Source organism: Haliotis asinina, chromosome 14, assembly GCF_037392515.1.
Source record: "Haliotis asinina isolate JCU_RB_2024 chromosome 14, JCU_Hal_asi_v2, whole genome shotgun sequence".
NCBI lineage: Eukaryota > Metazoa > Mollusca > Gastropoda > Lepetellida > Haliotidae > Haliotis > Haliotis asinina.
In genome coordinates this window covers 9,895,472-9,913,454 of record NC_090293.1, presented here as the reverse complement: position 1 = coordinate 9,913,454, position 17,983 = coordinate 9,895,472, and the positions used below count along the sequence as shown (strand labels likewise).

The 17,983-nt window shown below is 37.6% G+C and overlaps 1 protein-coding gene and 1 long non-coding RNA gene across 2 annotated transcripts in view; one reads left to right on the top strand and one right to left on the bottom strand.

Annotated features, from left to right (window-relative positions):
* LOC137261667 (streptococcal hemagglutinin-like) overlaps positions 1–17,452 on the bottom strand; it is a 101,736-nt gene extending 84,284 nt beyond the window's left edge. Inside the window, exon 1 of the mRNA XM_067799444.1 lies at positions 17,299–17,452. Coding sequence (XP_067655545.1) covers positions 17,299–17,389 — 91 coding nt within the window. The 5' untranslated portion in view covers positions 17,390–17,452. The remainder of the gene's footprint in view (positions 1–17,298) is intronic.
* LOC137261668 (uncharacterized) overlaps positions 1–17,983 on the top strand; it is an 80,942-nt gene extending 62,959 nt beyond the window's left edge. Inside the window, exon 3 of the long non-coding RNA XR_010954860.1 lies at positions 17,323–17,983. This is a non-coding gene — a long non-coding RNA (uncharacterized lncRNA). The remainder of the gene's footprint in view (positions 1–17,322) is intronic.

The following is a 17,983-nucleotide window of genomic DNA, read 5'->3' as shown; positions in this document are numbered from 1 at the left end:
GACATGTGTCAACCAAGTCGGCGAGCCTTACCAGTCGATCCCGTTAGTCACCTCTTACGAAAAGAATAGTTGCCTTTTGTGGCAAGAATGGGTTGCTGAAGGCCTATTCTACCTCGGGACCTTCACGGGTCCAAATAATATGGCCTTGATGGGGGAAACCTATGATTGATGATAGCATGAGCAACATCCAAAGTAGTCACGATGACTGTCAGGGCTGGACCATCTCCAATTAAGCTGATTCGTATGGCTAAACACTGGTTAATATGGAAATGAAACCACTGACATAATTATTCCTTTGTTCTTACAGACCTAGAACAATGCTCAATGTATTCCAAGCCAATCCCTCTTTTTTGATTCATGCATATCGAACTGATTGATACAATGATAGATACAGACCACTAATGCCGTGAACACTTCTTCTTTTCCATGACATAAGGAACACATAAATATGAGCATTTACATTTACGTACTACTTTGTATACATGTTTTCCAATCGAGTCAAACCTCATATTTTTGTTAAACATGAAAAAAATAGGATTGTCAACATACTATGGCTAATATATACTTTATATTTATATATTTTACATTTACCCATTTCTACTGTTTTTACCCAAACTGCATCCTCGATACCTCCAGGGTATACGTTCCGATAAGTCTCCACTATACCCTGTATGCATCTACGGCACAGTCTGAAAATTTTATTACCTCCCTTTACTGGCTCGCATCCTCACAATCAGCCAATCAGCTAAGCCGCCATTATAACTGAATTTGCCACTTTCAATAAAGACAGTGGTTGTAACTGCAAAGGTTTGTTCACAGTGCAACTCAGATTTAGGAGAAATCATACAGACACACTGATAGGCCCGAAATTTTTAAAAAAAATATATGCAAGAACTCCTTGAAGTCTGCCTCTATTAGATTTAACCTCTGCATGGTTTGTTTTGCAAAGTTTAATCGGTTAGATAATTTAAAAAGCGAAATTGTGTTGTGATTGACTCGCTCAACTTCCCAGCGTATAAACCTGATTGGATAAAAAGTCAGCCAAGGGAGGTAATAAATTTACCAGGCTTAGGGTATAGTGGAGACTTATACCATAGAGATATCAAGGATGCCCAAACTGGTGAGTGAAAAAAATGGCCTATATTTCAAACCTTTGCTATTTTTGTCTGCTGAGATATAAAAGCAAAGGAAACAAAATATGATTATGTATGTATGTCATCATTTGGAATCTGATATCTGTGATATCCGTATCCACTGATACAGAGCAGTTTTAGTCATAACACATCACAAAAATATTACTGTTACCATGGTGACACTTATTATACAACTCGAACAGGCCTTTTTCACATTATCACATGATCTACGCTATTATTACAGTGTGTTAGGTTTCACTTCTCTTAAACCACAAGAATCATTAATATTAACTAGCACATGATTATATCAGCACCATATATTCAGTAACAGAAAGGGACTATGTTCAACTGGCACGTTTATTCAGTATTTCATCACTTTGTTTATTGTTGGATCAATTTTATACAGTGTCATTGGATATTATAGGAGCATCAGCTGGCTTTATGTATTGTTAACTGTCTCTTGTATGGAGATTAGCGTTGCAAAGATTTGGTTTGATTCATCGAAAATCTCATCTCAAACTCCTTAGTTTCGACACCAATTATCATTTTTTGGATTCGATATTTGAATACCTGTTGAAATTATTTCCACATAATGGTTTAATATAAAAAATCTAATCGAATCAAGGTGTAGGTGAATCGGTGCATCCTTGAATATTATGACTGTTACGAGGGGATGTCAATAGGTTTTGAGCCTTGCATAGAAAAACACAAAATATTGGTATGAACCACATTTATTTTTCAAGCATCAGTGGCAGCAATAAGCTCATTATCATCCTGAAATCTACGACCACGCAAGTGTTTCTTGAGATTTGGGAACAGATGGTAATCACTTGGTGCCAGGTCTGGAGAGTGGGGGGGATGCGGCAAGATTTCGTACCCGCATTCCTGGACAGCAGCGGCTGCAACGCGAGAGGTGTGTACTGGAGCATTCTCTTGATGTAGAAGAATACCACGTCTGATCTTCTCCTTGATTGACTGTCGCACTTGCCTCAACAAGTTAGCATAATATTCCCCATTCATTGTTCTTCCTTTTGGTAAGTAATCTATGCGGATGACGCCTTTGCTATCCCAGAAAACTGTCGCCATTACCTTCTGCACTGATCTGGAGGCTTTGAACTTTTTGGTCCTGGGATAAGTGACATGTTTCCATTCCATGGCTTCTAATGTTTGCTCTCTGGATCATAGTGGTGGATCCAGGTTTCATCACAGGTTACTAGCCTAAAGTGAAAATCTTCTGGATTCTTGTTGTATCTGGTTAGCATGGAGTTGCTTATGGTGACCCTTGTTTGCTTCATTTCATCTGTAAGCATTCTTGGCACCCATCTTGCGCACACCTTAGACATGACGAGATGTTCATGAAGAATTGTCTCGATGGATCCGTGTGAAATGCCTGTGGTCTCCTCTAACTCGTGGAGTGTGATTCGACGATTTTCCAGCACAAGTCTATGCACTCTGTTAATGTTTCTCTGACTAGTGCTTGTTGTTGGGCGACCTGGACTGGGGTCATCTTCAAGACTCTCTCTACCATGATTAAATTCATTGACCCATCGCTTGATGGTAGCAGATGAAGGGGAAGACTTCCCATAAACTGCTGAAAGCCTTTCTTCAATGTTCTTTGCCGAGTTTCCTTCAAGAACTAAAAACTTAATTACTGATCTATACTCAATTCTATTCATTTTCACTGCCGTGAGGGGGTCTCTTTCTGTCAATGTGAGCTGTCAATGTGAGTGACATTGTACCAAAGCTGAGAATTGGGCACTGACCTTAATGACATGTTTAATTAAGCATATCATGAACTGGATTAAAATACATATTTTGGGGGAAAGTTAATCCCCCAGTTTATACTTTTCCTTGTTGGAAATTTAGCAACTGATTGAAATCGATGAGACCAGAAAAATATATGAGAACACCACAATCATCTTACGCAGCGTTCAGCCAATTCCTAAATGACTTTTCGAATACCAAACAGTGATTAAGAGGAGTATTGAATTTTGAAACAAAGTAAATCGAGATTATGTTGAAACTCCCACCAGTTAACACAAGGCTGGAGATGTTTATTTGACAACCTGTTCCGTCTCGTGTACAAATGCATACCTCACACTCCCTTGATTACACAGCAAATACCTAGCAACAGCAGGAAACCCATACTCTGGAATGGCTTAGATATGTCAAATAGATTCAATTTCCACATTCCTCCTTTTTGAACAGATCTTGAAAATATTCAGCTATCCTTGTGGTACTTTGAGAAATGAATTTACCACAGGCAGGTTACTGCTGGTCTACATGTAATAAATCATCTAAATCTATATCTATAAAAAAATCCACATGTATATACACCTGTAAAAATACTATTTCAAAAAATGACAAATTGTTTATACTTAGTTTTCTTTGTCAAGATACATAAGAAGTATGAAGGATATGACATGTTCATGTTGATCACTGGATTGTCTGGTCAGACTCATTTATTTATAGACTGCTGACACCCTTCCACCCTCTGGCAGACCCTGCCAAACTGAAATGATTATGGCTTTGTATATTGATGAGTGAATATGTTTTCTATTTAATGTATATATTGTATATGCAATATTCCAGCAATATCACAGCATGGGATACCAGTAATGGGCTTCAGATATTGCACTCATGTGGGGGATGGAACCCAGGTCTTTGGTGTAACAAACCACTGCTTTAACCACTAGGCCACCCCACCACCCCCTTTACATTGGTACAAAGCCATGGAAACCAGAACATATATCTGACATTTACAGGCGTAGCAAAAGTCCCAGGCTCAATTTATCCATTCCTTATAATAGATCATTATAATAATCACTAAAGCCTTATTTCTCATCACTGGCAAGAATGTCAAATATAGGTCAAATTTCAGCTAAAACAACAATTTGTATAACATCACATCTAATGAATGACATGAGAGTAACTACACTGTTTTTTAATCAACAAACCTTGGCAACATATGCCTGACACAACTAAATATACATCTGAAAGAATCTTTAAGGTATCAGATAAACTTTTAAAATTTTTTAAAATAATGCCACATTTCTTTCTAAACCAACAAACTCCTGGCAAGCATCATTACCTGATGACAGACCTGATCCCTAATGATCCTCGCTGGATGCCGACCATCAACAACTTACGAGTTAGCAAATAGACTAGCAGGTTTGTTTTCTTTGAAAAGCTATTCGGAGAACAAGAGAGGAGGACATGGGAGAGTGTCATGTCATCGACCAGGTCACCCAATGTTGGTCCAGCAAACTAGCCCTGCCCATCAGTAAATGGGCCTGATGCAAGAGAACAACAACGAACGTGTGCTTTGCTATCTGGCAAGATCAGGCACCAATGAGAAGTCTGGAGACAGGGATGAGCTTAACTCTGATAATTGGACTTGCTCGGTCTGGGATTGTCATCAGGTGTGAACAGCCCCTGGATTAGGGAGACATAAGACCTGTAGTTTTTTTTATCTGAGATGTTGGTTTTCACGAGATAGGCGTAAATAGTCATACATGGCCGATCTGGTGTCTGGAAGGTGTCCTCTGATGAGGTTTTTTATTGGGGCTGGGGCCAAGGTGCTGTTGCCAGCCTCACTGGCAGGTACATCCTATCATTTCATCTTGAATGGAAACTTGCTTGCTCATAAGCTGTTAGGGTTAGATCATGCATCAGGGAATGGTACGAGGATGGAAGGGATTAGCTGTTAGATTAAGGAGGATCTGGTGACTGTGGCTGGCTGTGAATGTTGTTTTATGGTAGCCATTTATTAGGGCTGTAACCATACATCGAACTATCAACGGAGTGCAGTGGTTAAGTCTCCGATAGCAACTAATCAACATGATCAATGGTAGAAATGAAAAACTATCGATGCACTATGACTCATAATCTATGGTATAGTAATAGACTTCTGTTGATAAATCTGCAGAACAAAATACATCAGATACCAGCCAGATTTATTCACTTTCATTTAGAGCTATCCACCGCTGTTACCTCTTTAACAAACATGACGATTTGAGTTTCAAGTTTCTTGTCTGTTAATAAAAAAGTCCAAAACCACTTCAACTTGCTTTTATTTATAGCAAGTTTTGATCAAGTATGAAATCTGCTTTTCAAAATCTATTATGTATGTCAAACTGTCACAAACTGGTGAGTTCTCCCCATGGCAACACTAGTAACATGGACAAAGAATACTGATTTTTATGTTTATGATCAGTGTCTGAAATTGTTTCCAAATTTGGTTATCCAGTCGGGCTTAAAAGTTACTGGGGCACAAAATAATACTTACTAACCCAAAATTTGAATGTAGAAATGCAAAAAGATTGCAGAGTAGATGAGAATAAGACATGGTCGGCATGAGACAGGTTTTGTCATTAAGCTGCTTTATATATGATGAACAATCTTGTCAGTGCATAATCTTGCATCATGTAAAATGCTAACTAAAAGTTAACGAGTCGGAGAGAGTGATACATGTATATTTACAAAATGCCCTAGGAAAGTTTAGTAGCCAGTCAGGCCTGTGACTGGAGATAGACTGGTCTGACTGGATTTTTACTAGCCACATGCTACTGGGCCAGTGGCTATTTCACACACTGTTTAAGACATGGGAACTCTTTTGTGTACTGTAGTACATGGTTTTGCATAAGCTATCACCACAGGGAAGGAGCTTAGACATGATATGGGCCACACAAGGAATTCTCAACTGACTTTTCTTGTTGCACTGCATTTGTTCAAGATGGCAAAAATTCAATCTTTGAAATACAAATATTTAAGAAGTTTTTTGTCCGTTTGTCTGTTGACTTAAAAGAGAGGAGTCTGGGCCAGCTTAGGCTTCAGGACATCTAAACTTGCCAAAGTACTGTAGATTACCTTGGACTTTTCTGATATTGTTTCATGGTCATACATAAGGGACTACAGTTACAATTTGAGGAATTTTGAAGTCTTCTGTTCAAAATCAATGTGGCTATTTTCGTTGGGTTTTTCTGTGCAAAAATGGAATAACATTGTTATTCTGATTCGAGGTTGTCTTACATAAGCATCTTGTCCTCTTTATTTGTCCTCTCATCACTGAAAGTTCATTTGAAGTCTGACGCAAGAATTTATTGTGTTAAAACTAATTTTAAAAGTTTTAAATTGATTTTCCATATTTTTCCTAACATTTACTGCTGACCTCGAATGTGATATCTGCCTCTGATGGGATATCAGCTTGTAATGGTGATATCCTTTGATGTGATATCAGCCTCTGAAGAGATAATATACCGCTGATGAGATGATCCGCCTCTAATGCTGGTGAGATCCTGATGAGATATCAGCCTCTGATGTTGATATCCTCTGATGAGATATCAACCTCTGATGTTGATATCCTCTGATGGGATATCAGCCTCTGATGAACCTCTGACTTCTCAGAGTCATGGCTTACAAGATGTCCAACATGACATTAAAATAACTGAGTCAGCATTTAATAAATGCATGCACTCTCTGCTGTCATCTTCTGCACTGGATAACGAAGAGACAGATATTAAAACATAGCTGCATTTCCAGAATATTTTCGTCCTTGTACACTGCCATATATATCAAACTGCTTCAGGCAAGTCTTCAATCTGCCTAAGGATATGTTAAGGTGTCACTGAAGGACATCCTAGTTTAGTTGAACATACATTTCATGATATTTAATAAAGCCCTGCGGACTAATACATTCAATATAGCCAGGTAAAGGCAAATATTTCATGAATTTTGTGTTCTCTGAAACACACTGGGAAGTCATCTTGAGGGAAGAGGGGAGGTGTGAAGCATGGGGGACTTTTCAGCTTTATTGGTGGCTCTTTGAACCGATAAACGAGAATATTATAAAAGTTGAGCTGCCCTGAGCTTACTGTAAGCTTTCTGGTGCAAAATGTTCTGCCAATTGACATATCATAGTATCTTTTGCCCTTTTGTAATGAAATGTCCTCCAAAAGACACATTAATTTCCAATAATCAGTTCCAGAAATCATTTCAAGCTGAGAATCTGATTAACAGTGACATAACATAATCCCACGCAAGTGTTCACTAATCCCACTTAATCTACCCTACAGGCAGCAGGGTAGGGTGGCACTTACAGGCTGGAATATCCAGAACATGATGAAGGTCCCCAACATGTATGTGACTAAAACCAGAAGTAAATCAATCAGTCAAGAGGTGGATTAGGAATTACATGACTTCTAAAGACCTATCAATGGCCTTCAGCTAGGGATAGAGCTGCACCTCATACCAGATAATCACTCAACGGTATGGTAATGTTTTCATCTCTGACATGGTCAAGGTTAAATGTTTGTATTAGTTTTACTGTGAGGTAGGATCAGTTTTTGTATCTTATGACATGTTACTTCAAAGTACCTGTTACAGCTAATACCAAATACCCAGGGTACTGCCTTGCCCAAGGGTGAAACGACAGACATTATAAAAAAACAAAAACTGTCAGATACTGAATATATTTCAGAAGCTATTGTCATGCCTTCAGACACAATTCGTCAGATTGATCCCAGGGGTATAAGGCATGTAGGGGTGCTCTTTGGTGTGTAAGTGTGCCAGACAGAATCATACCTGTCAGTAAACCAAACATGTCATTCGTAATTCATTTCACTCAGCATAATTTTGACTCAAAGGTTTATCATTTTCCACGGCTTGTCAAATTCTTGCATGATGTCATTAATTACTAGTATCAACCTATCAAGATTGTCACTCTAAACATTTTTTAAAGAATAGAGAACTAACTTTTTTATGGTCTTAACCTCGCCACTGGCATTATAATACATGGAATTTGAAATCCTGCAATTATAAGACATTCAGAACCAGTAGTGGCAATCACTTATACAATGACCACAGACAACAGAGTTCTACATGTCACGCAAAAATGAGTTTACATGAGTTATTTGTAATCAACACAGTGTAACAGAATTTTCTTATTGTAGTCTCACATTACGAACACCATGTGACTGTTAAATAATAAAAATGTGATAAACGAACTTTAACTTGAAACTAAACTTCACATACATTGCGTAAGACAAATAAAAACTTGAAAAATATTGTACTCCTTGCATACAATTTAAACGCTGAAAACGAAAACCAAACCAAAACACTTTATTAGAAAACTTTCCGTCATAAAACCTCAGCTGACATGCGTTATCTAACGCAATGCTATGTGTCAAAATGCGGACAGGCAAAGAGGTTGTATCCAGTCAGCAGTAAATTCTCCCACTGAAACATACGTGAAAACTACATCTGTCGATGACCTTGACAGCTGTTGATCGACACGGTGACATGCCTTGCAAAGAATTATTACTTCATTTTGTGGTCAATATCGACAGGCTGTATCACCTGATGAAGCAGGACATGCTTGAATCATGTTTATTTCATCAAATCTTGTGATTACTTCTACTTGATGGAAAGGGTGGGTCCACATATGGCTTTACAGAAGGAGGCACAACATATGTTTGGAAGTGGTTTTCTCTTAAAGTAAAGACCACCTACCAAAACTGATAATGAATTCCTATAAATATATATTATAGTGGGTGTATATCTACTGTCTTAAATGAGATTTAATTACCCATCAGGAGTGGAATGCAGATTGATGACAAATACTTCAATGTTAAAAAATATATGCTTTAAATTTCTTTAAATCATCACTCAGAACTAATGATCTACATTGCTTGAGTGTTTTATTGTCATCCAGACAAACAGAAATATTGCTGTTTGTTTCACCAGTTTTAATCCTCAAATTTACTTTAACTTGGATGAATCATAATATTATAAATTACTGTTTCAGATTTACTAAAAGTCAGTTATTACATAATTTACAATGCAAAGAAGTAAATATTCAATGACAATTAAGAATCCTTTAACCTACACTGTATTCCAACTTCTAAATGTGTCAGTTAACGTCTATTCAAACTTCAAATTAAGAAGAAATTACTATGCATCGAACTCCTGTATGTATATTAAGGACACAGACAGAATAACAGTCAATAATTTCATGATGGCATGCATTGTCATATTTAAACACATTGATGAACAGATTGTGAAAATGTTGATACTGACAACATCAATATATTCCTAAACTCTCTGGCATTCATTTTCAATACTAATACACGTAATCTAAACAAATTTACAGCACAATATAATAAAATGTAATTCAATCCTGATATGCATATATTTGCAACATGCTCAATAATACCTAGGACATATTGATAGTAGTCAGACACTGTCACACATTGTTTCACTCATGTTGATATCAAAACAGCTACAGGCTTACTATGCTGGACAAAATAAGTTACAGTATTGGAATTTTTAAGATAGATACTTCAGCAATGTGTCAATGAATAAATAGATTATTGTTCATAATTTCCAAATTTATATATATCCCTAACTATTTTTTTCAGTATAAATACCTTTTACAGAGTCTAATTTAGACTGCGCCCTTGTGCCACTGATGCATGATAGTCAAAAATAGTTTGAGTCCACCATGTTTATTGTTCACCCTCAGTAGGCTTGCACCAACACAATACATCATGCCACGAAATGAAAATAATACTGGTGTTTTATTTTTGACCAATCAGAGAGCAGGTCTTCGTTGGTGCAAGCCTATTGAGGGTGATGGACAAACATGGTGGACCCGATCACACGATACCGCTAATTTCCCAATAAAGTCGTGTACTGCAGGTAAAAGAATACCCTATTTCATTTGAGATGTTATAGAATGAAAGCAGAATATCTAGCGATTACGGAAAGGTTATGTTTTTTCAACGATCGGGTGTCTTAAGTGAAATACGTAGTATTTCTTTTCCGATAGGCAATGATTTTCGGAGGCATGTTTTTGGCGAACAAATGCAAAAGTTGTCTTTTTCTGAGTTCCAAGCAAAGTTACTCGGTACATAGTGCGCTGATTTTGATAATTTTGGGTTTATTCGAAAAGGGAATTTATCTATAAGGACTATAAGGGACTATATTCCAAAATTTCCCATCCAGAATTCACCCATAATCAAGAGTGGGGTGTTTGACAACTTTGTGCACTTTAAATCCCTTTCCTTCTTTATATGTATGTGGATATCAGTGGAGGCTTGTTGGACCCAGGACGTATTAGTTTCAGCAATACAAGCCCCTGTGGTCTCTAGTATATCTATCATTAGTGCTCTTAACATGTTTCTTTATATGCAGTCACACTGAATTATGACGAAACAGAAAGACAGCATATTTCTGTAGATAGTAAAACTCTTTTACTTGGTTTGTCATGACAGGAATTTACATAAATCTGCTGAGCTTGATTTACAGCAAACCTCCACTGTCCCCTGGATCCATCCATGTTGTTCTCACATCACAAATTATATACCTTTGATTCTTAATCAAACTTCACGAAAAGGACAAAGAAAATGTGCAAGGGAGAATTTCACAGCTGAATTTTCACTGAATTTTGGCTCTTAAGTCCATTATAATGAGCGAGTTTAGTTTTATACTGCACTCAGCAATATTCCAGCTATAACACTGGCAACGGTCTGTAAATAATCGAGTCTGGACCAGACAATCCTGTGATCGACAACATGACCACTGATCTGTGCAATTGGGAACTGATTATGTGACGACCAATTCTGTGAGCCTGACAGCCCGAACCACTTAGCTACCCTACCGCCCTTTAATGGAGGTATTAGCTGGAATAACCATGATTACTTTAAATCTCCACGGATATTATTTTAAAAGTGAAAATGACAAAAAAAAACAACACTGAAATCTTCTTGGCCAACATGAAACAACATAATTAAAAATTCCATGTCCATTTACGTCCTCCACTGTAAACACCATCATCAGTTCGCGTAATTACTCGGAATGTGCCAGAAACTACTTGAATCAATCTTGTTTTCCCACCTAGCAGCCCCTAGAAATAACAGGCACATGACCAGAAGACACACCAGCATGCAGCCGCTAATCTGTTGTGTTGATGTCGTCACGTGGAAACAGCACAAGGGATGTGTTTTGGGATTGTTATCTTGCAAGCTGGAGCATGACAACCTCCAACACAGTGATGTGTGACTGGTTGATTCACCCATCAATAATGACCTCCAGTGACCGACTGACCACTCATTAGTAGACCCTGCATTCCTACAACACAGTGAGTGAGTGAGTGAGTGAGTGAGTGAGTGAGTGAGTGAGTGAGTGAGTGAGTGAGTGAGTGAGTGAGTGAGTGAGTGAGTGAGTGAGTGAGTGAGTGAGTGAGTGAGAGTGATATGACAGCAGTGTCACAGAGTGGGCCATCAGGAATAGGCTTTGGAAAGTGGGATTGGAAATCCTGATCACAGATTTCTAACAAGTATCTGACTCAATTGCTCTATAATCAGTGTTAATTCCTACAAATCTGAAGGATCACACATGAAAGCCATTCAAGGTTTTACATATGCTTGGTTTTACCTACCAGTACTGAACTTAACGCTCAAAATCACCAAACAATTTGGTGAAAAAAGGAATTTAAAAATGTCATTTTCCAACGAAGTACAACTTTATTCCTAAGCTGCCTGCCCAAGGGACTTGGCTGAACATCTTACATTATTACCAGCAATATAATCATGAAGATGTCACCTTGACCTGGCTATTTACTGTCAGAGCAGCCTGTTTAACACACAGAATATGTCTACACAAAACACATCATTGCAGTTGTTCAATAGCTGATACTGCTTATCCTACAGCCTCTGGACTGGGACATGTCAGTCCACACATGTCCTCAGTTGTATAAAACTGGACAGGTGTATTTCTTATGCCTTTGTTTGAATACTCCCTCTATTGTATACCTTTCTGAAAACAAGGAAAATCCCTAAGGTTCTGTAAATTATGCACGTTCTTTTTGAGAGCAAAACCAAACACATCTAGGATAATGTGTACTGGTAATATATGTCCGGTAACCCATTGCAAGTAACGATTTGTGGCTTTATGAGGCCTAATGTGACATCATACACAAACATTTACAAAATGCTTTATGATTTTATGGTTTGAAATCAACTTTTTACATAAGCAAGGGGCTTCTCAGGCATTGTGACAAAAGCAGTTCAAATTTCAAGAAAACTCATTACTTTGTGCATACACATGTAAAACGGTACACATCGATTGGATGTTTTTATTTTTGTAATTTTAATGGCCTTTGAAGCAGACTTGGAGCAAAACATGACGACTACCTGGCAATGAAAACATAACGATTATCACTGGACATCTTCAAGGGATTGCTAGGTTCCTGACATATTGGGGTCATATCTTGATTCCTTTTTATGTCAAGGGAGTCATATGCATAGGATAAGGTGTCTGTCAGATAAACAAATTTATTTTAGAAAATTAATTCAAACATAATCATTAAAGTAACACACAATTTGATTTGTTAAAGATAACAAGCAAACCAAAAAATCCAATAACTAAAATACAGTCATTACTTATTCATGATATATAAAATGCATTCCTGATTCCGAAAAAAAACAAATAAACAAAGTAAGAAGCGTATAATTGCAAATCAAAAGCGTAATATTTTCGAAAAGAAAGCAGCCGTGTAACCAATCCAGTCAGAGCAGGTGGGTGTGAACTCAAGTGTAACGAAGCCTTGTCATTGGCCACTGGTTCATTTGCCAATACGCTTAGCCAGCTCTTTGATTATGACTCATAAGCCTGATATGTGTTAATTTCAACTTGCATGTGGTCAGTGATTGAAGCTGTCATTAGCAGACAGGCAGGCAGACATATAGGTGTCAATTATTCAGACACTGAGTTTCTTCTGTGACAGAGTCTGCTTACCTCAATCAACATGTATTTTTTTTATATAACGAGTAGATTATTTACTTGTTTGTGCACACAACCATGATTGGACTACTGCTCACGACCTCATACTCTGGGTAGGCATACTGTTTCAAGCTCCACGAACATATTCACTGCGCATGCGTTATGAGCGCAGCGCACCATAGTTGTTGAAACCACTTTTTCCCCAGAACTGGGACTGGGAGTAGAACAGTGAATTGTTTGAACTCTGATTTCACAGGCTTGTTTTCATCACGCATTTCTCTCAACTTTATAGGTTGAATTGGCATTTTTGATGATTTGTTTCAGTAAGTGCATACCAAAAGGTATCAGAAAGTGCAAAGTTTTGTTTTATGTTGCATGTAACCTTTAGCAGTACACTGACAGCCAGTCAGAATATACACAATACTGATATGATTAATTAAGAGCTATTCCACTTTCTGAAACTGTCTTTCCAACGATAATGAAAGTAATGGAAGATAATGAAAGAAGGGCAACCAGAATGTCAATTGACACAAAATATAATTTGAAACTAAAAGCAAAATCAATCTGAATATTTCTTATAAAAGATTTCTGCATCAGGGCAGCCCTGCATCATTTAGCATGACATAGATAGACATGGAAATACCATGGAGATTGTCCAAGTAACCATTGAAAGTAGATAAATTGGCTTTGAAACATATTTAACCACAAAAAGTTGTATTCATGTAATTTGTAATTAAAATTACTTCTGGTTTAACATGGATAGATTATAATAAAAGCACAATGACGAACAATACATCTTTGCTTTCAATATTACATTTCCTATGAAACTACACACACAATCACAGACTTGAGGAGTGCCTTGACAACCTCAGCTTGACAACTACCATGCCTGAAGGCAATGAAGCCTTTTTATGACCGAGCTGTGTGTACCTGTAGTCAAGACAAGGTTAATTAACCTAATGGATTAATTTGATGTAAATTATGTCATGGCTTCTGTTTACAGCAAGCAACAACATCCTTGCAATGTTGCACCAGACTCAAATCAATTAATGATAAACATAAATTGACAAAAAATTATTTTGCAACACTGAAGACATAGTATTGTGTCGACTTCAAGCAATGTCAGCACAAGTATGAAATTGACACAATGTTTTGATGTATTAAATTTTCAGTTATAAACTTTTCATTAAATTGAGAATATATAAATATTTTCCCTACTGATTCTATAGATAAATCATGTATGACAACATCTTCAATGTATATATGTTTAGTTCACGACTACATCATGGCCCCTCATCAGGTGACACCTGAGTACTGTATAGTGATGTTCATAAAACAGTCCTGGCAAATGTGATAGATGTTTGTTTATTTCTTACTTGCAGGAGGGTCAGAGAGGTAGCCTTGAGGATAAAGTCTTTGCTTATCAACGATCGGTTCCCTACATGGGTACAATGTTTGAAAACAGTTTCTGCTGTCCCACACTGTGATAATGCTGAAATATCGCTAATACATAACTAAGCTCACACATTGAGAAGCAGGTACGGCATTTACTACCGGTTTTTGTTACTGATACTGACGGAATATGGATAAATGTAGTATAAAACCAAACTTGCACTCACACTCTTGGACTGTATTAACAAATAATGGTGATTAACATTTATACCATGTGTCTGTAAATATATCTGGAACAAATGACAACAGTCATACATCAGACACAATTTTATGACATAATAAAGCAGTTGTCATACATGAAGTATCTTGCTTGGAAAGTGCCCACAGATCAGACTGCAAGCAGTTGTAAAACATCCTGCTAAAACTAACACAAACATCAAAATAGTTAATTTATGCAATAACACTTGGACAATATCCTGTAAAACCAAAATCCCCCCTGCCCAATATCACTTCAAGAATATTTAACAGCTGGTCTCCACTCGTGAATTAACTGAACTGTTTCAAGTATGTCATTGGTAAAGTACACAGTGTCTGGCCCCAGTTTACAGAGGCAGCACCTCCTACAGTCAAGCAGAGATACAGAACTAAGTAATAACTTCCTTTGTTCATTCAGAACAGGGAAGCAATCACTTGTAAATCACATTAAGAAACAAGTGTCCTTGTAACCTACTTTGCATGAGCAAATGTAAATGTACACCCTTTATATAGGTATTCATGTATATTTATGGAAAAACTGTATACAGTCTGCTACACATGAATAATTGATACAATTTTTAAGGCTGATATCACTAAACACTTGATTGCAATCAGCAATTTTTCCAAACAATTAGCAGTGGTCTGTAAACAGTCAATTCTGATCTAGACATTCTAGTGATCAACAGCATGAGCAGCAACCTACACAAGTGGGATATGAGGGTATGTGTTAACCAAGTCAGTGAGCCTGACCATGTCACCTCTTATGACAACCATAGGTTACTGAAGATCAACTGAAACCCAGATCTTCACAGGTCTATATAGGTATTGTCATAGGTATTATATATGTATTCTACCAATATACACACCTGAAGAAACAACAACAAACAACCAGGAGGAAGGGCTACCTGAAATTGAAACTTTTTGCCACAATTTGAAAGGGCTGGGCTGTTAATTGCATGTCAATAGACTACGCCTGAGTGACAGCCTTCTATTGACATTGTCCCATTGTGTTGCTACTTTAGACTGGACTTATTATATCTCATTGCTGCATGATCTATATGTAAATGCAGTATTCCTTCAACAGCATGGTGAACAGAGTGAATTGATTTTTGTGTTACATGAAATATGAATAAGGATATGTAATAAATATCTGAAATACAAATCTTTTGTGGTGAATGTATACCAACAGTGCAACATAAAGGTTACACGTACACAGCTAAGTATTGTTGTACAGTTAGTAATTTATATAATGCAGATGTGCATGTATGTGACTAAATGTCAAGTTTGCAATGGGAGAGGTTAGGTTTGTTAGGGTGGAATAAGATATTACATAGGGTAAGGTGTGTACGGAGAGCAAGGCGCCTGGGGTGGATGAAACAGGGGTCAGAGTGTGGGGTGTGGTTGGTGTGGAAGGGGGCTTGTGTAGTGCCACTGTATTAAGTTGAGTGAGCTATGGGTCAGGGGGAGTGAGATGAGTGGAGTGATATTTTGGATGGGTGGGTGATTCCCATTGGAGTGAGATGCTTGGTATGGCGTGGGGGTGGAGCGATAGTTTGAATGTTGAATGAGGTGAAAACTGTATCTATGGGGAGAGGTATAAGGAGAAAGGAGCTAGGGTGGGAGAGAGATGTGTGGGAACTGACTGAGTGTTGTTGGAGTTTGGGCTGGAGGTTGTAATGGATCTAGAGAGAGTTAGGTGTGTTGTGTGTGGATTGGGGGTAAGAGTTCCACCCGTACCCCCCACACCAATCAAAAACCAAAATTACCACCTGACCCTAAATATACCTTCGACATACTAGAACAGGTATAATAAATAATCAATGAACTTATTTCAGTGCTGAATATTACGCCGGGGAAGGTGGAAATATTCAATGTAAAAAGAGAGGGGTACGGACGGATCTCTTTCCGGACTGGGGAGTTTAGACTGGTGTATATCAAAGTCTGTGTAAAATAAGGCACTAGACAGTTCATTTACTGTACATCTAAGTTGGTGTATTTATAACCCTTTGCTAAAAGTTGTCTAACCTTTTATTCCTTTTCTAATACATTTACATGAAACACAGCACACAAATCCCACATTTCTCTAACAACATGTAACAATGACTGTTAGAACATTATCACATCAATAAAGGGAACATTCATTTATCAAAATTTATTTTGAATATTTTTGAGGAAATACCTTTCATTTAAGAAGTCTTTTAAACCATTAACATCTTCATTTGTTTTTGTTTTTAGTCACTTGCAATCAAGAATAAACAGATGGTTTGGGGCATGAATCGACCGCCCAAAGCGTGTTTAACCTGGCTTATCTAGATCAATGAACACTAATACCAAGCTAGCGCTTCCAATCTCAATTTCAAAAGGGCACCGCTTCATACACACTCTCTCTCTCCTCCTAACAATCTGAACGGTTAGAAATATGATCAGAAGCTACCTACAGGTAGAAAATATCGATCTAATAGCATCCGATATGTTACTGGATTATTAATAATATATGAAAACTTTCACAATGTAATGTCTGAAAGTAAAAGCCGTGCTTCGTCTGAGTTCAGCTATATTTTCGTTTATTTTCATATCGTAAGTTGAGACGAGAGTAAGGAATAATTATAAGAGCATGTTCATTCGGATAACACGAACACCGACAATGGGATTTTGTTCCGTGACAATACTTTTACATGATATGTTAAGGATGTTTGCGCAGTATATAAATAATGACGTGACTATCGACTTGACTTACCTGTAATTTCTTGTCTTGTTTCAGACTGCCCATTTCCTTGGATGACAAAAAATGACAGTAGCAATCCAAGAATAAATCGAAATATTTCCATTTTAGCAACTCAGAGGTTGTCATGTGCCACGTGCAATAATATCCGACTCAATTTCACATCTTCAGAGATGCTTTGTGGCTATCTACATCCATGCCGTCAAAATGACAATCGGCAAGCGGTGCTCAAACCTTCAGTCATCTGCGAAGACACTCCCCTACACCGTAACCTGGCATTGTCTGGGTTGAAAAATGCGAAATCCGTTAAAGAGAAGTTAATGTGGCTTCCAGTTGTAACACAGGTATTAAACACGACCCACGAAGGGTTTTCAAAAGAGGAGCGTAGAATCGCCACATTGCGCCGGCACTTTGTTTACATGCGTCAGCCGTGAACAGCGCTCTGTGATTCTGAAAGGTTTCCCTCGCGACTAGCTTTTATGAAGTTGCGGCGCGCACCTGTCACATATGATCAGGAGGTTCCTGGTGCAGAGGTCATATAGCCATCTCACTCCAATATGATTTCATAAATCTATCAGTCTGTACAAATATGAATTATTCATTTACACAAATACCGAATTCATTATTATCATTGAAGGTACTTAGCGTGTATGTAACCTTAAAGAAAACATTATCTCAAAAATAAATAGATTTTCCCGTT